This window comes from Chelonia mydas, chromosome 15, assembly GCF_015237465.2.
Source record: "Chelonia mydas isolate rCheMyd1 chromosome 15, rCheMyd1.pri.v2, whole genome shotgun sequence".
Classification (NCBI taxonomy): Eukaryota; Metazoa; Chordata; order Testudines; family Cheloniidae; genus Chelonia; species Chelonia mydas.
The window spans coordinates 865,033-892,782 of NC_057856.1; the positions used below are offsets into that span (position 1 = coordinate 865,033).

Sequence of the window (27,750 nt, forward strand, 5' to 3'; positions counted from 1 at the left end):
CTCAGGCCCCGCCCCCTCCAGAGCCCCGCGCTCAGGCCCCGCCCTCCCCCGCCCCGCGCTTAGACCCCGCCCCCTCACCCTCCAGGCCCCGTGCTCAGACCCCGCCCTCCAAGGCCCGCGCTCAGACCCCGCCCCCTCCCCCGCCCCGCGCTCAGACCCCGCCCCCTCCCCCTCTCCGCGCTCAGGCCCCGGCCCCCAGAGCCCCGCGCTTAGACCCCGCCCCCTCACCCTCCAGGCCCCGTGCTCAGACCCCGCCCTCCAAGGCCCGCGCTCAGGCCCCGCCCCCTCCCCCTCTCCGCGCTCAGGCCCCGCCCCCTCCCCCGCCCCCTCCCTCGCCCCGCGCTCAGACCCCGCCCCCTCCCTCGCCCCGCGCTCAGGCCCCGCCCCCCAGAGCCCCGCGCTCAGACCTCGCCCCCTCCCCCGCCCCGCGCTCAGGCCCCGTCCCCTCACCCTCCAGCGCCCCGCGCTCAGGCCCCCAGCGCCCGCGCTCGGTCTCGGTTTCCCGCCCACCAGGGTTGCCTCTTCCGCTGAGTTCCGTGGGTCCCCCCCGGCCGGCAGGCAGCGGGCCCGGGCCGGGGGCGCGGGCAGAAGCAGCCTCCCAGGGCTCCCGCTCCGGGCGCCGCGCTGCCTCGGAGCCCAGGGCGCCCCTTAGTCCGCGTGCGGTTCCTTGCCCGCACCCCGCCACAAAGGGGTGAAATGGGGGAGGGTTCGACCCTGGCCACAGGCCTCCGCCCCGTCTCCCCAGCACCCCGGAGCAGGGGCTGCGGCCCGGGGCCCTGGGGCCTGGCCTGGGAAGCGCTGGGACGGGCTGGGTGCGGCGCCCTTGGGCCCAGCTTCTTCCCTCACCCTCTGCTCCGGTGGCCGCGGGCTCTGGCCGCTCGCCTGCCCTCGCGGAGCCCGGCCGTGACTTCGAGCCCGGGCGCGGGGCTGGAGCCGCCGACGCCACCGTCCAGGCACGTTGCTGCTGTCCTGTTTCCTGGCTGACCCGTCCAGACCCTGGGCCGGAGGACGGGTAAAGGGGGAAGGCGCTCGAGGCCTTTCCCTGCGGCCTGAAGTCCGGGCGGGCTCATCAGCTTCATGCCCAGCTGCGCAACTGGCCCCGGGAAAGACGCAAACGCCCGGGCGCCCGCCACAGCCCCGAGAAACAGGCCAACGAGCCTGGGAACGCGTTCACGCTGAGGGTGGGTTTTTGGTTCAGTACGTTGGTGGTGGTGCTGGTATTTCCCCTCCTCGTCTCTCTAATTGTGTGCACTTTGCGTTATTATCTGCAGACTATCACATCACATACTGTTCTCCCTAGTCCCCAGCTCTGAGAACTTCACCTGGCTTCCCCAGCTCTGGGAGTGTCACAAAGAGGCGGGTTCAAATCAGTGGTTTGACAGACAGGCAAGAAGAGCCAGCATAAATGTTGCCCACATGCACCCTTATTGGTGCTTCTCTCTCCTCCCTCTCCCTGACCTTTCCTCCACTCGGCAGCCAGTAGCTGCTGGAACCTCAACCCCAGAGGGAGGGGAAACAAGAAGAGTTCCTTAAGTTGCTTCCTGAGCTACTGAAGGGCTCCTGCGATTAAACGCAGACACAGTCCTGGACTGAGGACTGAACCCAGGGCAGTTCTGAACGCCAGCAATTGGACTAACCCCCTGTCATGTTCTGCAGGGTCAGGCGTGTCAGTCATTTATCTACGTGGAGCCCTGGCACCAATCACAAGCGGTGGAAGCTGGGCTGCCTCCTGCCTCGGTGCCCAAAGCTGAGCTGTAGAGGAGCCAAGATGTCGGCGGGTCACAGTCAGAAAGTTGAGACCTGGGACAAATGCACCTTGCAAGAGGTGAAGGTGCCATTTGCCAGGACTGAAATTGGGACCTTTTTCCAAGAGCAGCCCAGGATTGGAAACCAGTACCTAGAAGATGCTTTCCTTCAGCATTACTTGAAAACACGCCTGCCACCCCAGGTTTGACCTGTGTGTGTATGCGTTGTGTGCGCAGCACAACCCCCTGTTGCTGAGATTGTGGACAGCTTTTCAGGCTCTCGGTATCGTCGCAGAGTATAGGTGCTGGAATTAGCAGTGCTGGGGGTGCTGCTCCACCCACTGGCTTGAAGTGGTTTCCGTTATATTCAGGGTTTACAGTTTGGTTCAATAGCTTTCACACCCCCACTATACACATTTTTCCAGCTTTCCTGCTCAGGATACTTAACATGGGGAAATAGATTCAATTTGTGTAATAACCCAGCCACTCCCAGTCTCTATTCAAGCCTAAATTAATTGTATCCAGTTTGCAAATTTATTCCAATTCAGCAGTCTCTCGTTGGAGTCTGTTTTTGAAGTTTTTTTGTTGAAGAATTGCAACTTTTAGGTCTGTGATCGACTGACCAGAGAGATTGAAGTGTTCTCCAACTGGTTTTTGAATGTTATAATTCTTGACGTCTGATTTATGTCCATTTATTCTTTTACGTAGAGACTGTCCAGTTTGACCAATGTACATGGCAGAGGGGCATTGCTGGCACATGATGGCATATATCACCTTGATAGATGCGCAGGTGAATGAGCCTCTGATAGTGTGGCTGATGTGATTTGGCCCTATGATGGTGTCCCCTGAATAGATATGTGGACACAGTTGGCAACGGGCTTTGTTGCAAGGATAGGTTCCTGGGTTAGTGGTTCTGTTGTGTGGTGTGTGGTTGCTGGTGAGTATTTGCTTCAGGTTGGGGGAACTGTCTGTAAGCGAGGACTGGCCTGTCTCCCAAGATCTGTGAGAGTGTTGGGTCATCCTTCAGGATAGGTTGTAGATCCTTGATGATGCGTTGGAGAGGTTTTCACTGGGGGCTGAAGGTGATGGCTAGTGGCATTCTGTTATTTTCTTTGCTGGGCCTGTTCTGTAGTAGGTAACTTCTGGGTACTCTTCCGGCTCTGCCACTCCTGTGTTCCTATGTGTGGTTATTGTTGGTGCTGGGGGAGCCCATCTCCCTCTAGGGAAGCGTCTTCTGTTTCTAGTGGTGGAAACAGATCTGACTGTAGAAGTGATAATACAGATTTGTGAACACTTGGTTTCTGCATTGCTGATCTTCCCCATCACTGAAAGAGATGGAACTCCTCCATCTCTCTGTAAAATGCCCTGTAGTGTAAGGGATCATCTCTCTATCATCTCTGTGTTAAAACATTTCTAACACACCGGCCACTGGGCTATCCGAGCACTGAATACGGTTAAGCACTGAATGAGGCTGCATGGCAGTTAGCAAATTCTGCTTTGGACTAGATGGTTCGTGGATGATCCTAGTGGAAGAGACCATTAAAATGCTGCTGGGATGTTATGTTCTGTGGTCACAAACGCAGGGACAGTGATCTCTTTCTACCAGGTGGTAGGCAACACGCCTATTAGAACTCTTGGGCAACATCCTGAATTACAAAGGTAATTGTGGCAGGTCCGTTTGGAGTGCGTGTGAATTACCAGGCAGGTTGCCAATCTCTCCCCTCCTGGAGGGTGGGGACACTTTGCTTGGAGGTGAACAAAGCACAGCACTCTGGGTTTGCTGCAAGCTCATGATCATGTTTTACCTCTGTAACCCTTCTGCCCGTCAGAGTTGGTAGCAACAAGGGCCGGGTTCAGTATCCAGGGGTTCCATTCCAATAACACAATGCAAAACTGGCTCGAGCCCTCACCCAGTGACCTGGGACAAATATATACCACCCCTGCTGGTCACCTCCAGGAGGCAATACTTTCCCTCTTGCAAGCACAGAGTCTGAGTGTAGCAAAGCCTTTTAATAACAGAGACAAACAATGTGGCATTATGTTGGGGAAACACCACCAACAGGATTCATAACACAACCCATGAGCAAAAAACCCACCCCAAGCAAATTGGGGTGTGACCTTTCCCTTGGGTTCTTGAGTCCAGCAACCCAAAGTCCCAAAAGTCCAACACCCCAAAAGTCTCTGTCCCTGGTCAGTGCAGCACCAGAGTTTGAAAGTTTAACTGCAGAGTTTTACCTCCCAACCTGGGTGGAGGGGGGGTTTAGGGGCACCTTACGTGGTCCAAAGCCGATTGCCCCACCTCTCCATGGGGCTCTGCTCCGCTCTACCAGCCGTTCCACGAATTGCTCCTCTCTGCCAGCCACCCCCATGAGCTGCTCCAGGCATCCCACAAACTGCTCCTCTCCACCAGCCGTTCTGCTCTGCCAGCCGTCTCACAAACTGCTCCGCAATATATCTTCAGGCTCCCCCACTACTTAACACAACACTCAGTGATTTCACCTCTTAGTAAGTTTAGCTCTTTTATGATTTCAGCTTGTAGTAGGGGAGCCTCAGTGCTGATGCACCATTAGCCCAAAGTGAATTCAGCTCAGCAGCCTATAACTAGACTCCTAATAGAATCAAAATTAGCTCTGATATTCTACAGTGGAGATAGTGCAATTAGCATGTAAGACCCTCACTATGAGGCCCATATCACCAGGTATTAATACTTATCCCCAACCTCTCTCTATTCACTGGGTTTTGGAACCCATGACCCTTGCCTAGCGAGTGCTCCATTGTTGATGGTGAGTCCCTCCATCATAACAAAAGGCCAAGTACAGTTCCACTGTCCTTGATTCACATAATCAGGATAATAACTGTTTATTCCTGCCCCAATAACAGAGAAACTGGGGCTCCTACAGCAGCCAAACTGACCATCTAGGCAGGGTGGGTGTGCCTATGCAAATGAGATCAGCCCCTAAAGTTCTTTTCCACAACCCACCATGACTCACCACCAGATGTCAGGGTAGAGCTCATCCTGACTCTGCTTACACTTCCAAAGTCCCTGCCTAGTTAGACGCCTGGCACCGTTTGGAGACTTACCTACTGAGGTCATGCTCTGCTTCTTGACTGAGATTAACAGGTCGGGAGGCCCCAGGGCTCTTGCATTTTCAGGGAAAATTCCAGAACAGTTAAGCACATGCAACTTGGACTCTTAGACTGTGCCTGTAAGGCACAGGCCTGTTTTGGGGTCATGGAAGCCACCTGGCCCTACGAGGCCCTTGTCAGGGGCTGCCTGGGTGCCCCAAGCTGGCAGTACCACCTAGTGGCAAGTGTCCAGGGCCACTCTGCCTAGTGGCTATAGTCCCCGTTAGCATTGCCAAAAGGCAAGAGTCAAAATCCGCTCTGCCTAGCGGCCATAGTCCCAAGGCAGGGGGCTAGGGGAACCCAGGCTCACCCTACTCCACTGGGTTCTAACGTAGACCATATCCGTGGCCTAGGGTCTGGTACCCTTATTTACACCTGCAAGTTACTTCCTATCCCTGATCTCTGTACTTCCATTGGGGTCACAGTGTCTTGGGATCTCTCCTGGCTTCCTCTCTGGTTCATCTCTGGAGCCCCTTCCCCTGGTGATAGCGAGTTGTCACCCTTGGCTCCTACAGCTGATGGGCTTCCAGCGACTTGGCTAGGAGGCTCCATCCCAGCGGCTTCTCAGCAGGAGGTTGCTGCACCCGGCTGCTCTCCTCCTTGGTCCGGCGAGACGGAACGGAGTTGCTCCTTTTCGAATGCTCCCGCCCCTGGGAGCCTGCCCAGCCGAGCCAAGGGGGCGTGACTTCCAGTGTCCAGAGCAGCTCCTTAACCCTTGCCTCACCAGTGTGGGATTGATACACAGACCTCCAGGAGGTGTTAGCTCTCCCCTGATCCCCCGGGCACACAGCTTGATCCTTTAGGATGGGGTAGCCTGGGAGAAAACTGGTTGATATGAAGGATGGAGTATTCAAAGAGTTAACTGGAAAATATAGTATCCTGGTTATCCAGTTTGAAAGGAAAAATGAGAAAGAAGGTGATCATATAGGTGTGTTTTAATGAAAAGACAATATGTACTTTGGTACCAAGGAAAGGAAAAATGTAATGTTTGTATTTCATCAACATCCAATGCGAGGATGTCTTATTATTTCTCTACTCCGGCCCAGCAACTAAAGTCAGGTCTACGCTGTAAAGTTTTGTCACCTTAGTGATGTTGGGCAGGGATGTTTAACACCCTCCCCTCTCCCCCAGCTGATATAACTCTGCTTACAAAACCCCATTGTAGACACATCTGTGCTGACATAGCTAATGTTGTTCAGAGAGATGGTGCTGGCAGAACTCTTCCTTCTGTCAGCATACACAGCATCTGCACTAGGGAGCCCTGCTGTTACGGTGGCTGCTGTGACCGGATGCCCGGGGGAGCCAGCCGAGGTCACTATTAGGGTGAACTGCAAAGAATGGGGCAGAGAACTCCAAAGCTGGTGGAAATCTTAATACTTAGATTTACCAAGCCAGCACTAAACAGCTTCTGTTATACCTTTCTGGTAACTCAAAGTCCAAAACACAGTTCCCTTAAAGTGACCCAGCCTCAGGCCTCCACCTAGTTACCCAAGTCAGATAGGATGAAAATTGATGAAAATCTTATTTCGTCATATAAAAAGGTTCTACCAATCCCAAAGGATCGGACACATTATCTCCCAGATTAATGAATATTCCAGATCTTATCCAAATACACGCTTACAGCCAATTCTTATTAACTAAACTAAAATTTATTAAAAAAGGAAAGAGAGAGAGAGTGTTGGTTAAAAGATCAATATAACATACAGACATGAGTTCATTTCTTGAGGTTCAGATTTATAGCAGGGATGGTGAGCTTTGTAGTTGCAAAGAGTTCTTTTAGAATTTAGTCCATAGGTTATAGTCCAATGTCCAATATCATATCCAGGGTGTACCAGCATAACTGGGATCTCATCTTGCGACTCAAACTTCCCCTGATGAAGTTTAAGCAGATCTGAGATAAAAAGGATTGGGACGCAAGGATATTTTATACAATTTCAAGCTGCCTTTGACAGGTTGGAGTCCCTCGGGGAACAATAGGCCCTCATGTCCTAAGCATCGTCGTTAATTATTCACACAGATTAACATAAGGCAATTGCCCGTTTTTTCCACCATTCACTGATGATTTGCTATAAACTTTGAAGAGAGATGAATACAGCGATTTCCTATGTTTACAATTCATTTAAATGCTAGGATTTTCTTTTGATCTCTGAATTAACAGAATACAGCATAGACAGGGACTGTTGATTATATTGTTGACCACTACCTCATATATGTGTAAATATACAGAACCACAAACATTCTCTTCCCATATGGCTTTAAGTGTTGCATTTGAGTCATTTATTTTGCAGGACGTTTAACCCTTTCTGGCCATGCGTCACAGCAGCAGAGCCTGTGTAGTGTCAGGCCTCAGGAACTTCATCTCCATAACTATGTCCCTTCTGATAAAAGAGCCTTGCCCCATATTGGAGGGAAGAGAGATCCCTGCAAGGGCAGTGTCCGATGTCATACTGGTTAGGAGTACAGAAAAGATCAGCTCTTAGCAGGAAGAAGTCTTAGCTACTTCTATGGCCCCTGTTACCCTAGTACCAGCGTGTCTCACAAGCTTGGCAGTACTTAGCCTCACAACACTTCTGGGAGATAGGGCATCCTGATCCCCATGTTATAGAGAGGAACTGAGGCCCAGAGAGAAGTGACTTGTCCAGGTCCACACAGGGAATCGCTGGCAGAGCAGAGAATGGACCCTAGGGTCCCCAAGTCCCAGGCTAGGGCCCAAACTACTGAGCCATCTTCCTTTCCTCATCGAACAGAGCGGTCACTGCTCCTTCCTCTCCAGATGGCTCTGGCAGACTCTCCCGCTAGTGTCCCTGTTATCAGTAAATGAGTGCCTGTGTGCTGCTTTCTCAGGGCCTGGTGGACGTTAAATCTTTGTTGCCGTCTGGAAAATCCAGAGGGGCGGCCATGGGTGATTTGCTTTGCAAAAGGAGGGGAGAATGTGGAGGCAGTGTGACAGCGGAGTGACCCTCTGATCCCAGGCTAAGGGAGAGGCTGCTGTCCCAACTCATAAGAGATGCCACCGAAGGAGCAGCCCAGAGGGGACAGGGTGGGCAAAGAGATGGTTAGTGCCATCCAGGAACAGGGTCCATCATTTGCCTTGATGGACATTTCAGGGACTGCCTGCAGGTTCCTCACCCCACCGAGTGTGTTCTGAGGTCTCCTTGGGGCTGCCTTGCAGGTGCTGGAGAAGGTGAGTCTGGATCTGGAGAGGTTTGGGGCCCGTGTGGCAGCCGAGATTGACTCTCTGGGGCATGAGTGCGAGTTGAATCCTCCTGCACTGCAGCACTATGATGCTTGGGGGCGGCGTGTGGACCACATTGTCACTTGCCCAGCCTGGAAGAGGATGAAGGAGATTGCAGCAGAGGAGGGGCTGATCGCTGAGGCCTACGAGAGGAGATACTCCAACTGGAGGTAACCACATGGGTATCAAAACCACTACACAGGCTCAGGCATGTGCATCTTCCAGGGCCCAATCCTGTGCATGGTGCAGGTTAAGCCTCAAAAGTTGATGTTCAGCACATCACGGGATTGGGTCCCCCGTTTTCTCATGGGTAATAAATGCTGTATAGGCAGACTCACCCCTACCCCACTGGAAAGAACAGCAGTGTTTCTGCCCACTGTAACACACCACATCATCATTAATCAGTCCTTACTGCCTATAATTTTTCATAATCTTCTAACATGTCACCATGCTCCTTCATCAGTCTGGGGGCCTAACTCACCCACACACTCCAGCTTGTCACACACATACACTGCACGGAATACCCTGACATAAAACTGGAATAACACAGGGCTGGATCTGGCTCACCAGCAATTTTGAGGAGCTCCAGCCCCAAGAGAGAGCTCTCAGTTATTACCGTGCTCTAGAACTGCACTCCCTGCATGCTGCCTACCAGGGCACAAGCCTGGGGCTCATTTGTGTCCTGGTTCTACTAGCCCTTGGGCCAGGACTCCGGTTCCTACCCTGCCATAGACTGGTTTGGATTGGAGACTGTTCCTCTTCTACTCACAGAGCTGGGTGGTCCTGATACTCTCCAGTTTTTATGGCTGCACCCACTTCTCTCTCCAAACCGGGAACCTTCCTCCTCACTACGGCTGAATTGCTGTGCGGCACATTCATTCCTGATCTCTTTCTTTGGTAGCCGTGTGTACCAGGTTGCCAAGCTGTACTTATACGCGCCCTCCGCTGGCCTCTTTACCTGCCCACTGGCCATGACTGATGGAGCAGCTAAAGTCATTGAGGTAAGACCACAGCCAGTCGCTCATCAGCACAGGCTACTTCATTGCAGGTGTCTACATTTGTTGCAGAGGCAGCATGGCATCATGGCTAGGGTGCTGGACGAGATCCAGAAGAGCCGGGTTCTGTTCCTGGCTCTGCCACAGACCTGCTCGGTGGTTCTGAGTAAGTCAGTTCCCTGTTCTGTGCCTCAGCCCTGGTCTACACTACAAAGGGCCACTGGTGTCCCCACGTCCCTCATGGGCGTGACTAATCCCCCCGCGTGCTGTAGTTACACTGACCTGCGCCCCAGTGTGGGCAGGGCATGTCCCTGGGAGAGCTTCGGCAGCAGTGCAGCTGCACTGATGCAAGTTTCTTGTGTGGACAAGTCATTGGTGTCCTGTCTACTGAGATTTCAAGCTCGTTGTGCCAAGAAGTGCCCGTACTACGTTTGAATTCAGCACGGAGCACAGTGGGGTTCTGCTCTCCGACGAAGCCTCTAGCTCAGTGGTCTCCAACCTTTTTATGCCCAAGATCACTTTTGGAATTTAAGGGCAACCCAGAATCTACCCCGCCCCTTCCCTGAGGCCCCACCCCTTCCCCAAAGCCCCGCCCCATGCACTCCATTCCCCCCCTCCCCGTCACTCACTCTCCCCCACTTTCACCGGGCTGGGGTAAGGGTTTGGGAGGGGGTGCGGGCTCTGGGCCGGCGGCCTAGGGATTCACAGTGTGGAAGGGGGCTCTGGGCTGAACCTGGGGCAGGGGGTTGAGGTGCAGGAGGGGATCAGGGGTGCAAGCTCTGGGAGGGAGTTTGGGTGCAGGAGAGGGCTCTGGGCTGGGGAGAGTGTTGGGGTGCAATAGGGGGTACAGGGTGCTCTGGGAGGGGGGTCAGGGCTGGGGTTTGGGGTGCAGGAAGGAGTTTGGGGTGCAGGAGAGGGCTTGGGGTGCTGGCTCCAGGAGGGGGCTCAGGGCTGGAGGTTGGGGCGCAGCCTCCTGCTGGGCAGCATTTACCTCCAGCAGTGCAGCAAGGCTAAGTCAGGCTCTCTCCCTACCCCGGCCCCACGTCGCTCCCGGAAGGGGCCAACACGCCCCTGTGGCCCCTGGGAGGGGGCAGGCGGCACATGGCTCCACGCACTGCCCCCCTCTGCAAGCACCGCCACCACAGCTCCCCATTCCAGCCAATGGGAGCTACAGGGGCGGTGCTGGCAGGCAGGAGTAGCATGCTGAGGGAGACACCCCCCACCCCCAGCTCCCAGGGCTGCGGGGCACGCTGGCCGCTTCCGGGAGCGGTGTGGGGCCTGGGACCCACACTGTTCTAGCTGTTACTGTAATGCAAATAATAAATAATTACAATAAATGGCCTTCCAGGTACTTTCACTTCAAGGCCACAAGTCCCTGATTCTCCATTTCCTTGCACCTTGTTCAGTCACTTACACTTGTGCAAAGTGGGTGCTAAACGCCATGGCCAGATCCTCAACTGGTGTAATTAGCTGAGCTCCATTGACTTCCCAGGGCTGAGGATTTGGCCAGGTTTGCACAGGTGTCTGTGCCTACACAAGCTACAGAGCAGGGGAGAATCAGGCCCTGAGCCCACCAGCATAGCTTGGCCTTTGTACAGTGAGCAAATAATCCTAAGGGCCTTGTACTCCCTCCAGCTTGCTGTGCACTGGTGATGTACATTGCATCCTGGTGCATAGGCTGCTGCGGAAACTCTTGGGCCAAATCTCTAGAGGTGCTGAAGTCAGGGGGAGCTGAGGGTGCTCAGCACCTCCCAGGACATGTACCTGTGTAATGGAGTCTGGATCTTATCTCTTTACAATGCTACTCTCAGCCCTCTCCCATGGACATGCTGGGCCATTTCTGAGACTCTGCAGCAGTCACCAGACACTCAGGGACTCAGGACATTGAAAGATTCCCTGCCCTGTCTAGAGTTTGCCTATTCTGACCCAGAGACAGGTTCCTGGATGACCCTCTGCAGCTTGTGAAGACAATTGTTTCGCAGCGTTTAGGGCCAGAAGGGACCATTAGATCATCTAGTCTGACCTCCTGTATGTCCCAGGCTGCCACCACCACCCAGAGACGCCTCTATGGAGACTTTACTTAGACTAAAGCATTTCAGTCCTAAATTGTGTGTCACAGTGAGAGAACTGAAGACACGGAGGTGCCACCAGTGCCCAAGGCTCTGCAATGGCAGGAAATTGATTAGGTGGGATATGCCTGGGTGGTCCCAGCAGGTGATCCATGTGCCATGCTGCAGAAGGAGGTGGGAAAAAACCCATGGCCCTTGCCCATCTCACCTGGGGAAAAACTCCTTTCTAACCCCAAATCTGGATATCAGTGTGACCTTGAGCACATGAGCAAGACCCACCAGCCAGGAATCTGGAAAGAGGATTCTCTGTACCACCTCAGAGTGCTGGTCCGCCTGTTTGGTGTCCTGTCTCTAGCTGTGGCTGATCTCTGATGCCTCAGAGGAAGGTGGAATCCTCTCCCCGTTGACTCCATGAACGTTGTCAGTGAAATGTGTAGCTGGCCTTTCTGGATCTTTCTCTCAAGAAATTCTTGGTTTCCTCTCCCCCTCCCACTCCTGCCCCCAGTCTCTGGGTATTTCAGGGCCTCTAGCGAAAGCTTTTGGCCACCTGACATCACGCGACCCCAGGAAGTTCTGGACCTCTGGCCAGTGGATGACGGAACGCAAAGGAGGCTCTGATGTCGGTAGGTGTCACAGGTTGAAAGCATCTCCAGTGGCAGTGATCTGTATGGCCACATTTCTTTGATAACCGACAAGGCCAATAAGACCAGAGTGGGTTGTGTTAACAAGAACGTAAAACAACTGGGGCTGTTTTCAAAACCATGTAGTGGCTTAAAACCAAGGGAAACCATACATCTCCTCCCCCCCACCCCACCCCACAGATGGTCTGACAATCTGTCCTGTTGCCACAAACACACAACAAAACAGATCTTCCAGGCCACTACCACACACCCACTCAGCTGTCTAGAGCCATGGACCCTCCACAGAGAATGCCCTGCGCCCACCTCTGGAAGTTCAGCCCTGAACACGGGCAGCAGAGGTGTTCCAGCCAGCATCTGTTGTGATGGGACAGAGAACTCTGGAAGACGCTGTTTCAAGTGCTAGTCCCCCGCTCTTGTTCCCGTGCAAATGTTGGCGATATGGGGGGTTTAAGCATGCAGGGAAATCTCAACACGGCATATTGGAGACAGAGGACTCTGGGAGGGGAGTGTTCCCCTCAGCAGGATCCTGGAAGGCGAGGTGTAATTCCCTGTTGGGAGAAATTAAAGGGCCACCTGAAGAGTGAATGCTGTTGGGTGAGGCAAGACTGCAGGGCTCCTGGGTACAGAGCGCCCCTTGCCATTCTTGGTGGAATGGGAGCCCTGATGGCGTTGCATCACTGTGCCTATAAGTCATGCTGCATTCCTCTCCTGTCAGTGCTGCCAGTGTTTGCTATGGGCTGCTCACACTCTAGCTGGGCTCCTTTTCTAGGGAGGCGTGGGTATTCTACCCGGCTTGCACTTCACCCAAGGACAGTGAAGGGGATTAGTTGCTGATCCGTGTTTCATCTTGACAGCGTAGAGCAATCTGAGGAGGTGCTGCTTAAGCCACGAGCCAGCATTGCCTGTCACAGATGCTTCCCCTAAAGTCAAGATCTTGTGCTCTTTTTTTGCAGCTAGCGGCACAGAGTCAGTGGCCAGAGAGCAGCCAGATGGCACATATTGCCTCTACGGTTTTAAATGGTTTACATCAGCCACTGATTCAGACATGACGCTGACCCTGGCAAGGATCATGGATGCTCAGGGACGTGTAGAACAGGTCAGTTTCCCAGTGGAGCCCGGGGAGGTGGCAGATAAATTGTTTTCCTCCCCTTCCATTCTTCATCACAGCCAAATGCTCCTCCTTCAGCCTGTGTAGAACTCCCTGCAGTGAAGGGATCTTACATGTGCTTCTGTGCAGGGCTCCAGAGGCCTGTCCCTGTTCTTCTTGGAGGTGCGAGATAAGGAGGGGAAGCTGAACGGCATTGAGGTGCAAAGGCTAAAGGAGAAGCTGGGGACGAGGCAGGTGCCAACAGCTGAGCTGCTGCTGGATGGAGCCCAGGCACACCGGGTATGCCAGGGCAGCAGTGGGCAGATCACAATCCACGAGATAGGTGGCTCTCCCCTGCTCAGTGCGCTGAGCTGGCAGACACACACACGGTAACATGGGGGGGAGTTCCAGGCAAGAAGTCAGATTTTTCAGGTGACTGAGCCAGATTGGGGGGAGGGACAGCTCAGTGTGGGGGGACGGATAGATCAGTGGTTTGAACATTGGCCTGCTAAACCCAGGCTTGTGAGTTCAGTCCTTGAGGGGGCCACTTAGGGATCTGGGGCAAAAAATTGGGGATTGGTCCTGCTTTGAGCAGGGGTTTGGACTAGATGACCTCTTGAGGTCCCTTCCAACCCTGAGATTCTGTGATTGAGATGGAGGGAAGAGTCCATTTCCACCAGCCCATGGACACACTCCGCTCCCAAGGAGATTCATTGTGGGATTTATTCTAGCCTTTGTTCCTTGATGCTTTCAGATCTCTGCAGAGGGTCGGGGTGTGGCTTCCATTGCCAACATGTTGACCATAACTAGGATCCACAATGTCATCTCAGCAGTGGCTGGCATGAGGAGGTGAAGCCCACATGGATCTCCAGGCCCCTGGGGGAGCAGCCAGGCGGACAAAGGGGCTACGCTTTGCCTTGCTGCTATGAGCCACACTGGGCTGTGGTGTGGCTGCATCTGGGAGCTAAGTGCTGCCGGGAAGTGGGAGGAGAAGGTTGTTTCTATCTCACAACATCTTGGCTTTCAAACTTCCTGTTTGCAGTTTTTGTTTCAAGTAGGACTTCCTAATTTTGGCTCAGCTTGTGAGCTGCTCTGGGCAGCGTCCGCCCCTTAGCTCTGTGTTTGTAAGTGCCTAGCAGAGGGGGGTCCTAGGCACTACAGTAGGGCAGATAATAATTTCAGCAGAGCCTATGCAAAAAGAAAAGGAGTACTAGTGGCACCTTAGAGACTAATCAATTTATTTCAGCATAAGCTTTCGTGAGCTACAGCTCACTTCATCGGATGCATTCAGTGGAAAATACAGTGAGGAGATTTATATACACACACAACATGAAAAAATGGGTGTTGCCATACACACTGTAACAAGAGTGATCAGGTAAGGTGAGCTATTACCAGCAGGAGAGCGGGGGGGAGAAAACCTTTTGTAGTGATAATCAAGGTGGGCCATTTCCAGCAGTTAACAGGAACGTCCGAGGAGCGGTGGGGGGGGGGAGGAAATAAATATGGGGAAATAGTTTTACTTTGTGTAATGACCCATCCACTCCCAGTCTCTATTCAAGCCTAAGTTAATTGTATCCAGTTTGCAAATTAATTCCAATTCAGCAGTCTCTTGTTGGAGTCTGTTTTTGAAGTTTTTTTATTGTAATATTGTGACCTTTAGGGCTGAGATTGAGTGACCAGAGAGATTGAAGTGTTCTCCGACTGGTTTATGAATGTTATAATTCTTGACATCTGATTTGTGTCCATTTATTCTTTTATGTAGAGACTGTCCAGTTTGGCCAATGTACATGGCAGAGGGGCATTGCTGGCACATGATGGCATATATCACGTTGGTAGATGTGCAGGTGAACGAGCCTCTGATAGTGTGGCTGATGTGATTAGGCCCGGTGATGGTGTCCCCTGATGCATCCGATGAAGTGAGCTGTAGCTCACGAAAGCTTATGCTCAAATAAACTGGTTAGTCTCTAAGGTGCCACAAGTCCTCCTTTTCTTTTTGCGAATACAGACTAACACGGCTGCCACTCTGAAAAGTGCCTATGCAAGAGGCCACACTTGCTGGGCAACCTCCTGTCTTAAGAGTCGCAAAGAATGCCCCCAAATGTACGTTGTTCCCCTCAATAGCTCTCCAGGTGAAGAAATGTAAATTGACAAAGCTCCATTGACCTTCCTCCCGTAGGGGCTCTGAAGTGTTCCTCTGGCAGCTGCTCCCCCTCCCAATTCAGCAGGACATGTGGTGGCTCAAGCTAGATCCTGAGCCACTCTGGCTACTGTTGGTGTTATAGCAGCGCCCCGGGGCCCCAGTCAGAGATTGACGAGCATCCAGCACAACAGGGCACCAGCCACCTATGAATACGTGAGCCCGGCTGGATCCAAATGGGGGGATAGTGGAGGTTCCACTCCTGTCCCCACAGCTGGGGAATGGTGGAGAGAAGATGCTGCTGTCACCACGAGCTCAGGGGTGAGGCTGGGAAGGGAGGAGCGCAGCAGCACCAGGGACGAATGTGGCATGTGTATGCGGGTGTGGGGAGCCAGCAGTGGCTCAGGGACTGGCTGTTTCTCCTAGTGGTGTTGCTGGGGCAGCCAGGGAGTGCAAGAGAAGGGTTTGTCGCTGCTGCCCCTCTGAGTGGGATGGGGGAGGCGCGTCAGCATCCACTCAGGGTAGGAGCTCAGGAGGTAGTGGGAAGGTGTGAACTAGCAGGGGTAGAGGGAAAGACCATGACAAACTCCCCAGGGACCTGAGGGATGGTTGCAGCAGTAACTGAACTCAAGCCCTTCGTTCGTCCTCCTTGAGGATCATGCCAGCATCACATGGGCAATTCTTGCCTGAGCTGGCATTGAGACCGACATGGCAGAGCCATGTTAGACCCTCCCAAAGCATCCACTGGGGCAGGACTGGGGGCCAGAAACATCCTACAGAGAAACTTTGTGCTAGGACCCAGGCGGTGCCTCCCCCCACCCCTGCCATGTGGCCTTGGGGAGAAGACAGCCAGCCAGAGACTCCAGTGGGCATGGGCAGAAGCCGCCACGGCAGGCACCTCTGCACATTCCAGTTAACTCTGTAGGACCTTTACTGACTTTCTCTGCTTGGTGCTGATTGGTTGTTTGCTCCAGCCCTCCTCTTCCCCTCCCTCACCATCTCTTCCCCGTAGCGGCACTCCATGCCTACTTCTTACTCTCCTTCCCCTGCCCTGCCCCCTCCCTTTCACGGCACTAACACGCCATGTGCCACTGACGTGTTCTGCCTCCCCCCAGCCCACGTCTGTCTGGTCTACTGAGACTGGACGCAGTTCAGGGCAGGGACTGTCCACGACTCAGGACAGCGCCTAGCACAAGGGGCCCCCCTTCGTAGCTGGGCCTTTGGCAATACCGCCCTAAACATGATCACGAATAATAACTGGGAGCTAGGCGGTGTAACAGAGAGAGAGCCTGGAGCGCTGCGCCTAGTGCCAGACTTGAGGCCTGAACCGAAGGCTGTAAACCAAAGTAGGCCTGGCCTTGGCAAAAGAATAACACACTAAATATTTACGCAAATACCTTTCAGAAGGCTAGTACGGATACACCCCAATCTTGCACAAGCGCCGATGGTTTAACAGAACAATGAATAGGGATGTTGTGTCTGAGATATCAGGCACAAGGGGAGGTAACAAACATGTCATGAAACTGGCAGGGTGGTAGGTGAGTTGTTTGTCTCAGGCTGTAAATGCCAGGGTCCCTCGCCTGAGCCCTTCGTGTGGCCTAGGGGACAGCAGAGACTCTTGCTGTTGACTGAGCCACTCCTTGCCACATTTCCGAGCAGCAGCCGTGTCCGTCTGTATCCGCAAAGAGAACAGGGGGACTTGGGGCACCTTAGAGACTAACCAGTTTATTTGAGCATGAGCTTTCGTGAGCTACAGCTCACTTCATACTGGTGTTAGCATTCCTGTAACCATGGAGCCAGGGTGCTAGGACTGCAACTTGAGGGCAATACGCCAGGCCGAGTGCCTCTGTCACCGCAAGCCTCTCTTTATAAGTGACATCGAGGTCTGCTCAATTAGCAGGCTGCATTAGCTGCTAGTCCAAGGACAGATGCACTGAGCAGCCTAAACAGTATTACCAAGGCAACAGCATTCCAGCCTTCAGCACTTGACAACAGGCGGGTGAGCGGGAAGAGGTTTGCTGGGGTGATGGGGAAAAGTGAGCACTGCTGCGGGTTAGCTGTCTCCTAGGCTGACAATACAGTGTCACTTCCATCTGCCATGGCGGGGTTATTCTGCATCCCCAAGCTGTGAATGGCTCAAAGGGGAAGTTAGGAAATGCGTTTAATATATATGGGAATGTAAAGGCTGCAGCCACTAACCCTCCTTGCCTGACTGCCCTTTTGTCCCTAGGATGATTAACCTGGCCAGAGAGTATGCCAGCAAGCGGGTCGTCTTTGGGAAGCTCATCAAGGACCATCCCTTGCACATGCAGACCGTGGCCCGGCTGGAGGTAAGGCTTCCTCGCGCTCATCTGGCTCACCACTCACTCATACACAAGGCAAAGGTTCACCAGTGCTGCGGGGAGCTGTTAATCAGCAAGGCCAGCCTGCCACTGGTGTTCATAACCAGACTGCTCAGAGCTCTGTGGAGTTTTGTTACTGCTGCTCTCAAAGCTAGGGTGACCAGACAGCAAGTATGAAAAATCGGGACGGGGGGGGGGGGGGGTGTGTAATAGGAGCCTATATAAGAAAAAGACCACAAAATCGGGACTGTCCCTATAAAATCGGGATATCTGGTCACCCTACTCAAACCTGCTTAGGCCTAAGGGCTGCCAGAACTGGCTAATATCGATCCATGGCATATTAGACAGGGATGTAACACGTACTCCAGCAGGGTTTGAGCTGAGCAGGAATCCAGCCTCTCTACAGGAGCCTGGATTTACGCAGGCAGCAGGCAGGTGCAGCGCTGTTCCTCACAGAAGTGCATGGATGCCCATGTAACCTCAGTGCAGGCTATACCTTGCCTTAGGGCACGTAATGGAGCCTGGGACCTCTGGATCTCAAAGCATGAGCCTCAGCGGCCTGAGCTAAGAGGCTCAGCTCCATTAGCCAAGGCCATAGCTGGCTCATGAACTTTGACAGGAGACCCAGCCACCAGCAGAGGTGGACAGAGCACCCCCGAGTGGGTTTCAGCCATGTCCAAAATGGTCCCTGAGCAATTTGTGGGATCCCTGGTGCAGTACATGGTGCTGTATTATTTAAACTCTATGGGGACTGTAAGCACTTCAGAGGGTGGGTGCCTCCCACTCTGTGCAGCACCTGGCACAATGGGGCCCTGATCCTGCTCAGGAGCTCTAGGCCCTGCTGTAATAAAAATAAATAATAACAATACACAGACAAACAGGACTGAGGATCTGGAAGCGAGCTGGGTGCGAACCTGCACTCTGGCTCTGATGGCTCAGTCGAGCTGTGGAAGGGGTTTCAAACCTGGGTCTGGATTTAGCCGCTTGGTCCTTCTCTGCTTTACAGACATTAGAGGAGAAAATATTGTTTGTTATGGCAAATCACCAAAAAACAACATGCAGCAACGTATGGCCCTGCTCACTTCCCCAAACCCAACCAAACCTTCTGTTCCCTTCTTGCCCCGAGCAACGTAACATCATTCAAATGCTTGTCGCCGTGATGGGACAAGTTTCTCTTTCAGGGGCTTGGTAGTGATTCAGGGTAATTCTCCTGGTACAAGGTCAGTTGTGGTCGATGCATGCCTGTGCCCATAGGGATTGCACATGATTGCTCCCTGCTTCCCTTTTCCCTGTAGGTGGAAACTCGAGGGGCCTTTCTCATGCTCATGGAGATAGCCAGGCTGCTGGGATTAGAGGAGACCAAGATGGCCAGTGAGCAGGACCTGCATCTTCTCAGGCTGCTGACACCAGTCGCTAAGCTCTACACTGGGAAACAGGTATTGGGTGGCCACATTCGATCAGCCTGGGATGGGCTCTGTGCAGCATGTCACTGACCCCGGCCTGGACGGAGGAATGAGTTACAGGGAGAATACAAATTGCAGCCGCAATTCAGTGTCCAGCGCTTGGGGTAGAAAGAGGAAAACCTGCTTCTGCAAGGCTAGCAGAACAATAAAATGATTACTGCCATTTAGAGCAGGTGAGTTAATTAGCTGCTCTGCTGGGGGGAGTGGAGGTCAGCTATAGGGCAGGGGAGAGGCATGTTTCAGTCAGTGATTGGTGAATGAGGCACGTCACATTTCTGATCAGAACAGATGGAACAGTGGTGTGGGTTTTTTTTAAAGTGTGTGTACACCTGGCTGAAAAGATTTTGCTAAAATTAAAAAAGAGAATTCTCCTTTGGGCAGAGACCAAGCAAAGACAATTCATTCCCCAGAGGAATTTGTTTCTTGCAGTTATGAGCAATTGAAGAAGGGGCTTGGGTTTGTGTAGAAGTTCAGTTTCAACCTTAACTCTAGAGGTCTCTCCCGCTATTTCTCTCTCTCTCTAAATGTGTGCAGAAATTTGAATGGATCCACTTATCCAGGCAGGGAAGGAGGGAGGAAGGTAATTGTGTTTGTCTTGAAACAAATTTCTTTACTTCCAGGCACTATTTTTTGTATTATTTATTAATGGAGCATGGGGATTACTGTCTGCTTCTCAGGGCAACTTGCTGACCTCACACTGTTGACACTATAAGCTGCTGAACTTCAAGATTTTGACCAAGTGGCCCTTTGAGTAGGTGCCTTTCCCAACCTGCTCTACACACAGATCATTTCATGTACCATGTAAAACCCAAACTTGTCTCCTCCCAGGGGTTTGGCTTTATTAACACAGAAACCCTCAATAAGATCTTATGAGAATCCTATCAAGCCTACTCCCCAGGTCTGACTGCTCAGCCTACACCCTAGATCAGTGGCTCTCAACCTTTCCCGACCATTGTCCCCCTTCATAGAATCATAGAATATCAGGGTTGGAAGGGACCTCAGGAGGTCATCTAGTCCAACCCCCTGCTCAAAGCAGGACCAATCCCCAACTAAATCATCCCAGCCAGGGCTTTGTCAAGCCTGACCTTAAAAACCTCTAAGGAAGGAGATTCCATCACCTGCCTAGGTAACACATTCCAGTGCTTCACCACCCTCCTAGTGAAAAAGTTTTTCCTAATATCCAACCTAAACCTCCCCCACTGCAACTTGAGACCATTACTCCTTGTTCTGTTATCCGCTACCACTGAGAACAGTCTAGATCCATCCTCTTTGGAACCCCCTTTCAGGTAGTTGAAAGCAGCTATCAAATCCCCCCTCATTCTTCTCTTCTGCAGACTAAACAATCCCAGTTCCCTCAGCCTCTCCTCATAACTCATGTGTTCCAGACCCCTAATCATTTTTGTTGCCCTCCGCTGGACGCTTTCCAATTTTTCCACATCCTTCTTGTAGTGTGGGGCCCAAAACTGGACACAGTACTCCAGATGAGGCCTCACCAATGTCGAATAGAGGGGAACAATCACGTCCCTCGATCTGCTGGCAATGCCCCTACTTATACATCCCAAAATGCCATTGGCCTTCTTGGCAACAAGGGCACACTGTTGACTCATATCCAGCTTCTCGTCCACTGTAACCCCTAGGTCCTTTTCTGCAGAGGGTTTCTTTCAAGGGTCTGATTTGTCTTGCATACCCCAAGTTTCACCTCACTTAAAAACTACTTGTTTACAAAATCAGACATAAAATACAAAAGCGTCACAGCCACACTATTACTGAAAATTTACTTTTTCATTTTTACCATAATTATAAAATCAATGGGAATATAAATATTGTACTTACATTTCAGTGTATAGTATATAGAGCAGTATAAACAAGTAACTGTAGGAAATTTTAGTTTGTACTGACAATGCTAGTGCTTTTTATGTAGCCTGTTGTAAAACTAGGCAAATATCTAGATGAGTTGATGTTTCCCCCCGGGGGCACACAAAGCCCTGATTGAGAACCACTGCGGCCTAGATCCTCTCCCCAGAGAGTCCCTCCAAATCCCTTTATGTCCATGTAGGGTAACGAGTCACCTGCCTCACTGAGTCAGTATAACCCATTTAACCCCTTCCCCGCAGGATCAGCACCCAAAACTGTTTGGATGCAACGTGGTAATTAGCATGGAGGACAGCATGAGCAATTTCTCCTTCTGGGTCATTTGGATCTTGTAGTTCAAATCCTGGAGTCTTGTACTTTCTGTTCTGCAGGCAATTGCTGTTATTTCTGAGGGACTGGAGTGTTTTGGAGGGCAGGGCTACATGGAGGACACAGGCTTGCCAGTTGCACTTCGAGATGCCCAGGTAAGAAAACACGAACAAAGCATGACAGTTCTTCTCCATAGCTCCTCACTTGGTGCCCCTCAGGCATTCCCTCTGCAGCGCTGCACCACTGTCTGGCTCTCTGCCAAAGACAGATTTCCAAATGTATATGCTCATGCAGCTAGGCCTTCACTACCTGCCTAATGTCATGGCTCTTCTCTGCCCATTTGCCAGCCCCTGTCGGGCTCCCCTCAGCCTTGCTGTTGGACCCCACATCACCACAGAGCTCTAACACTGTGATAAAACAGACCAGTCTGTCATTGTTCTTCTCGCCTGATGGGCCATTCCCTGTCCTGTCACTCGTGATTGACTTCTGCTCAGGGGCGCTATTGAGCTGTCGGCCACATACTGACTTCCACTCGTATGGGTTCACCCCTCCCTTAGAGAACCGACCCCTCCTGCTTCACACCCCCTCCCCCCCGGGCTGCTCCCATAAACTTGCCCTCCCCCTCTCACCTCCCCTACAAGCCCTCCTCACCTCCCTTCACAGTTCATTCCCTCTTCTGCGTCTCCTCTTTGGGCTTTGCCATGCCACCCTCCCATACCCCATTCAACCTCAGCCTCATCTGCTCCTCACAGCTCTCTTCTCTCCCTCCCTTCCACTCTCACAGCACTGCATCTGCCTAGCCACCAGCCTTTAGCCCCGTCCTCCTTCCCCAGCCTTTAACCTCGTGTTCTGCAAGCACTGTGAAGCTCTGGCTTGTTCTCTCCCCCCCAGCCCCGCACATCTGCTCTTTCTGGCTCAGCAGTTCCACTTCTCCTTGCTCATCCACTCCCCTGACTCCATGCCTGGCAGCTCTACCCTTCGGTCCCTATGGGATGTGTGGAGGAGACCAGTCTGAGAGCTCCTGTCATTGGTAAGAAATCCAGATAACGGCTGCTTTTCCTGCCTGTCCCTCCCCCTTCACAGGTGCTGACCATCTGGGAGGGAACGACAAATATCCTCTCACTTGACGTGCTGCGCTCTCTCACCAAAAGCCAAGGCCAGGTGCTAGCTGCATTCTGCTCTGGAGTGCAGGTGTGTTCACTCGAAGCAACATTGATCATCCAGAGGTACCACCTCCCTGGACCCTCATTCTTGGCTTCTTGCTCCTACAGCAAGACCTGCCGGGAACACCACTGGCTTCAGAGTGCTGAGTTGATAGCATCCAACCAGGCATCTCCCCGACTCTCACTCAGTGCTGAGGCTGCTGCCGCCTGGCATCCCATGTTCCTTTCTTATGGCTGTGATTTGGGAAGGGGAAGACCCTGGGGGGATTTGACAGCTCTCCAATTAAGGCTCTTGGTTTCAACAACCGTGCACTACTTTATCCGTTGCATCCTTGAGCTGTAGGTGGTGAAAAAGGTTTGACTTACTGAACCAATTCTCCTGTCAACATTCCCCATGCCTGCATAGCCATCCCACAGAAGAGCCTCAACAAACAATGTGAAAAATGCCCCTAAGCTTTCTCTGGAGTGGACTGAAGCCCTTAAAAAGCCCACCCAGCTTTGCATTTCATTTGACACTATTCCAGTAGGTTTGAGTGACACCAAGCAAAGCATGGCTAAATGGCTGTCTTATTGCATCTCTCCATGCTGCAGCCAGCTGGGCCTGTCGAGGCTTATTCCACTTGGGGCTTCCAAGCTCAGATCTGTCTAGTCAGGAGACAGCAGGTCTTCTCTGCATCCAGGTACCAAGCACTATTGCATAGACTGGACTTCTAGCCTGGTTTGACATATGGGTGTTACACAACCTGTTTCTGAGCTGCCAGTGCCCCAACTCTCCTGGCCTCTAGAAATTGGGTTTATTTTGGGTTGTCTTTATATTACCCACTGTTTCCACTCACTGTCATACCACTCCCTGGCATCAGACTGTGGGGCTGCAGGAATCTTCACCTTTCATGCCACCTGTGGACTACCACTTTGGCCTGTGATGGCCTGTTTCTGTCTTCATCTTCCATGGCCTAGCCCTCCAACCAGGTCACCTCTTAGGGTCAGTCCCCTTCCAAGGTAATGAAAGTCCAAGTGAAAATTCCAATAAACATCCAAACAAAGATTCTTCTGCCCCTCCTGGGCTCTGCTGCAGTTCCCTGCTCCGGGGCCCTGTGCACTTCTTCAGCAGAGCACAGCCTCCCCTCCCACAGTGCTTCCCCTGCAGGTGCTGCTTCTCAGCAGGATTCCACACTGCCTCCCTTCCTGGGGACCCCGGCAACTTCTGCTAGGGACCTCCCTACTTCCAGACTGTCACTTCAGCCTGCCTTCCCCAGGGCCTTCCCAGGGAGAGGGAGCTCCTTCCTCTGCAGTCCACTCTGACCTTTTCACAGCAGGGGTCACTAGTTGTAATGAAGTTCCCAGATCAGAATCAGCTGGGCGATAACTTCTACCTCACAGGCAAGGCTGAAGACGTCTGTTAAAGGGCCAGCCAGCATGTGACACCCGCCTTTCAGGGAGATAGTTTAGCCCTCCATAAAAGTAATGGATTGTTACCATTCTAGGCACGAGTCTTGTTCCCTATTTTTACTGCCTCTCTTACTAGCCGGTACCATTTGGTTTAGCTCCATCCCTCATGTAGTTGTCTATAGGAGTTGGAATCCACTGCGAGTGGCATCTCTGGAGGAAGGAATATTGCTGGGAATCAGAGTAGCAGCCATGTTAGTCTGTAGCCGTAAAAAGAAAAGGAGTACTTCGGGCACCTTAGAGACTAACAAATTTATTAGAGCATAAGCTTTCGTGAGCTACAGCTCACTTCATCGGATGCCTTCAGTGGAAAATACAGTGGGGAGATTTTATATACACAGAAAACATGAAACAATGGGTGTTACCATACAGACTGTAACAAGAGTGATCAGGAAAGGTGAGCTATTACCAGCAGGAGAGCGGGCGGGCAGGGGGAACCTTTTGTAGTGATAATCAAGGTGGGCCATTTCCAGCAGTTGACAAGAACAGTAGGAGGGAAAATAAACAAGGGGAAATAGTTTTACTTTGTGTAATGACACATCCACTCCCAGTCTTTATTCAAGCCTAAATTAATTGCATCCAGTTTGCAAATTAATTCCAATTCAGCAGTCTCTCATTGGAGTCTGTTTCTGAAGTTTTTTTGTTGACGAATTGCCACTTTTAGGTCTGTAATCGAGTGACCAGAGAGATTGAAGTGTTCTCCAACTGGTTTTTGAACGTTATAATTCTTGACGTCTGATTTGTGTCCATTTATTCTTTTACGTAGAGACTGTCCAGTTTGACCAATGTACATGGCAGAGGGGCATTGCTGGCACATGATGGCATATATCACCTTGATAGATGCGCAGGTAAACGAGCCTCTGATAGTGTGGCTGATGTGATTAGGCCCTATGATGGTGTCCCCTGAATAGACATCTGGACACAGTTGGCAATGGGCTTTCTTGCAAGGATAGGTTCCTGGGTTAGAGTTTTTGTTGTATGGTGTGTGGTTGCTGGTGAGTATTTGCTTCAGGTTGGGGGGCTGTCTGTAAGCAAGGACTGGCCTGTCTCCCAAGATCTGTGAGAGTGATGCGTCATCCTTCAGGATAGGTTGTAGATCCTTGATGATGTGTTGGAGAGGTTTTTGTTGGGGGCTGAAGGTGACGGCTAGTGGCGTTCTGTTATTTTCTTTGTTGGGCCTGTCCTGTAGTAGGTAACTCTGGGTACTCTTCTGGCTCTCTCAATCTGAAGAAACTATACCATCTGCTCAAGAAACTCCCTGAAAAAGCACAAGAACAAATCCGCACAGACATACCCCTAGAACTCCGACCAGGGGCATTCTATCTGCTACCCAAGATCCATAAACCTGGAAATCCTCGATGCCCCATCATCTCAGGCATTGGCACCCTGACAGCAGGATTGTCTGGCTATGTAGACTCCCTCCTCAGGCCCTATGCTACCAGCACTTCCAGCTATCTTAGAGACACCACTGACTTCCTGAGGAAACTACAATCCGTCGGTGATCTTCCTGAAAACACCATCCTGGCCACTGTGGATTTTTTTTCTCTCCTTCTGGTAATAGCTCACCTTACCTGATCACTCTCATTACAGTGTGTATGGTAACACCCATTGTTTCATGTTTTCTGTGTATATAAAATCTCCCCACTGTATTTTCCACTGAATGCATCCAATGAAGTGAGCTGTAGCAAAAAGAGTGGCAGCTTAAACAGTTTTATGATGGATTCAGAAATACTTCGTTTCTAAAGGTCATTCCCTGCTTGACTACATCAGTCAGAAAAGTGACGGTAAAAATGGCCCTGTTGATGCTGCCCTCCTGTCAGTTATACTCTTATGGATTTAGAACAGGTAGGCAGGGAGGAAAGCAAAGCTGGAGTTGTTTCTGCCGTTGACATAATCACTGAAGCTGCTGGCTGAGTTCTCATTCTAGAATTTTTTTTCTCCTTATAACAGAAGAAGTGGAAAAAACACAGTTTGATTTTCCTGTACGTTGAACTTATACTGCTGGCAGTTAGAATAAAAATATCACCTGTAAAAAATTAGCAAATTAGAGATGAAAGGATTTGATGCAGAACACATATAGAATACAATCTGTGACTTTTCTGACCAGAACCATGCTTTGAAGCTGATCAGATTTTGGATCTACAGTACCTGGGTCCCTTTAAACACAAAACAGCATGACAGTTTAGGCGAGGGGTTGGCAACCATCAGGGTAATCCACTGGCGGGCTGCGAGATATTTTGTTTATGTTGACCGTCCGCAGGCACGGCCCCCCGCAGCTCCAAGTGGCCACAGTTTGCCATTCCTGGCCAATGGGAGCTGCAGGAAGCGGCGGTCAGCACATCCCTTCCCGCAGTGATATATTCCATCATGTGCCAGAAATGTCCCTCGGCCATGTACTTTGGCCAAACCAGACAGTCTTTACGCAAAAGAATAAATGGACATAAATCTGACATCAGGAATTATAACATTCAAAAACCAAAAAGAAAAGGAGTACTTGTGGCACCTTAGAGACTAACCAATTTATTTGAGCATAAGCTTTCGTGAGCTACAGCTCACCAGTAGGAGAACACTTCAATCTCCCTGGTCACTCAATAACAGACTTAAAAGTGGCAATTCTTCAACAAAAAAACTTCAAAAACAGATTCCAATGTGAAACTGCAGAACTGGAATTAATTTGCAAACTGGACACCATCAAATTAGGCCTGAATAAAGACTGGGAGTGGATGGGTCATTACAAAAACTAATTTCCCCATACTAATTTCCCCCTACTGTTACTCACACCTTCTTGTCAACTGTTTGAAATGGGCCACCCTCATTACCACTACAAAAGTGATTTTTCCTCCCTTGGTATTCTACGGTTAATTGAATCGTCTTGTTAGACTGACCCCCCACTTGGTAAGGCAACTCCCATCTTTTCATGTACTATGTATATGCTACTGTATTTTCCAGTCCATGCATCTGATGAAGTGGGTTCTAGCCCATGAACACTTATGCCCAAATAAATTTGTTAGGCTCTAAGGTGCCACAAGGACTCCTCGTTGTTTTTGCTTCTACAAAATGCTACTCTAAAATACCGGCTCCTCTTTGCATATCTAACCATTGTAACCCTTCGGTCATATTGTACTACAGCAGAAAAGCACAAATTGCAGAACTACTGGGGTAAAGATGTACAGTTCTGTAAAACATAGCACCCCAGACGCTTGGGCCGAGACCCAGTGTGAAATCCTGGCTTCACTAAGGTCCGTATCAAATCACCCATTGACTTCAAAGAGGCCGGGATTTCACACACACACACTGCAAGTTTTTCAACCCAATGACAATGGAAATGCAGATCGAAACTCAGTATCAGTAATATGGCGTAGTGATGTTCTAATGACATTTATATATTGGATACAAATACTTGTAACGTGAATCAAGAGCCCTTCTGAGAGCTCACCATGCGAGAGCATGGGAAACCCAGATTAAAGGCTACACTCGATCTCACACACCTAGGCAGCAATGAGCACACTGTATTATTAACAGGAAGCCAGTGTAGAGTGGTATTAGGCTCTCACCGCTGACCTTCCGTCATGATTTCCACAATACAGCTAGGCCACTGGGGAAATATCAGCTTAATCAGAGGAGCCAGCAAAGTCCCTTGGAAAAACCAGAGCTCTGCCGTCCATGCTCAGGGAGTTGAGCACAGGCCAGCTGCTTTGGGCTTTCCCACATATATGTGACTCGTAAGGGATGGATTCTTCAAACCTGCCTTTTAGCTCAAGGGGAGCTGTAGCTGCAGTCACACTCTGAACACAGCTCTAACATCTTCATGAAAGTGGAAATATTTGGATGTAAAACAGATCAAATGCAGTGGTGATCGGCATGTATAATTTCTGCCTGATACAGATATGTAATTACAGGGTAGCGTGTACATGAGTTGGTCTCCACATCTTGCTGGAATGCCAGCATGGTGGATCTGGCTCACCGTGTTTTTCAGTTATTAAACTAATGCTGCAAGTTTCCTTCAAACAATGTTCTCCTGAGTGCAGCTGAGCAGCGTTCTGTCAATGTTGGCTGGCGTGGTATTAGCTTCCCTGTGGCAGCCTCAGCGAGAATTGCAGTGGTTTGATCTCTTTCATTA

At 51.2% G+C, this 27,750-nt stretch overlaps 1 protein-coding gene across 10 annotated transcripts in view; it reads left to right on the top strand.

Moving 5' to 3' along the window:
* Positions 1-477: 477 nt before the first annotated feature.
* The window catches only part of LOC102938571 (acyl-CoA dehydrogenase family member 11), a 48,329-nt gene continuing 21,056 nt past the window's right edge, over positions 478-27,750 (top strand). For 3 of the 10 annotated variants that reach the window (XR_006286084.1, XM_043529934.1, XM_043529933.1), the window contains exons 1-12: positions 1,202-1,948; positions 8,044-8,276; positions 9,008-9,107; positions 11,676-11,793; positions 12,765-12,907; positions 13,049-13,198; positions 13,653-13,747; positions 17,266-17,365; positions 18,673-18,813; positions 21,084-21,176; positions 22,105-22,212; positions 24,397-24,478. Coding sequence is in view for 8 of the 10 variants with exons in the window: in XM_043529934.1 (XP_043385869.1) it covers positions 1,646-1,948; positions 8,044-8,276; positions 9,008-9,107; positions 11,676-11,793; positions 12,765-12,907; positions 13,049-13,198; positions 13,653-13,747; positions 17,266-17,365; positions 18,673-18,813; positions 21,084-21,176; positions 22,105-22,212; positions 24,397-24,478 (1,666 nt within the window). In the remaining 2 variants the exon portion in view is untranslated. Of the gene's footprint in view, positions 1,182-1,201; positions 1,949-2,816; positions 3,405-8,043; positions 8,277-9,007; positions 9,108-11,675; positions 11,794-12,764; positions 12,908-13,048; positions 13,199-13,652; positions 13,748-17,265; positions 17,366-18,672; positions 18,814-21,083; positions 21,177-22,104; positions 22,248-24,396; positions 24,479-27,750 lie in introns of those variants that run through there. The other 7 variants (XR_005222371.2, XM_037878732.2, XM_037878733.2 and 4 more) reach the window with 5 other exon arrangements.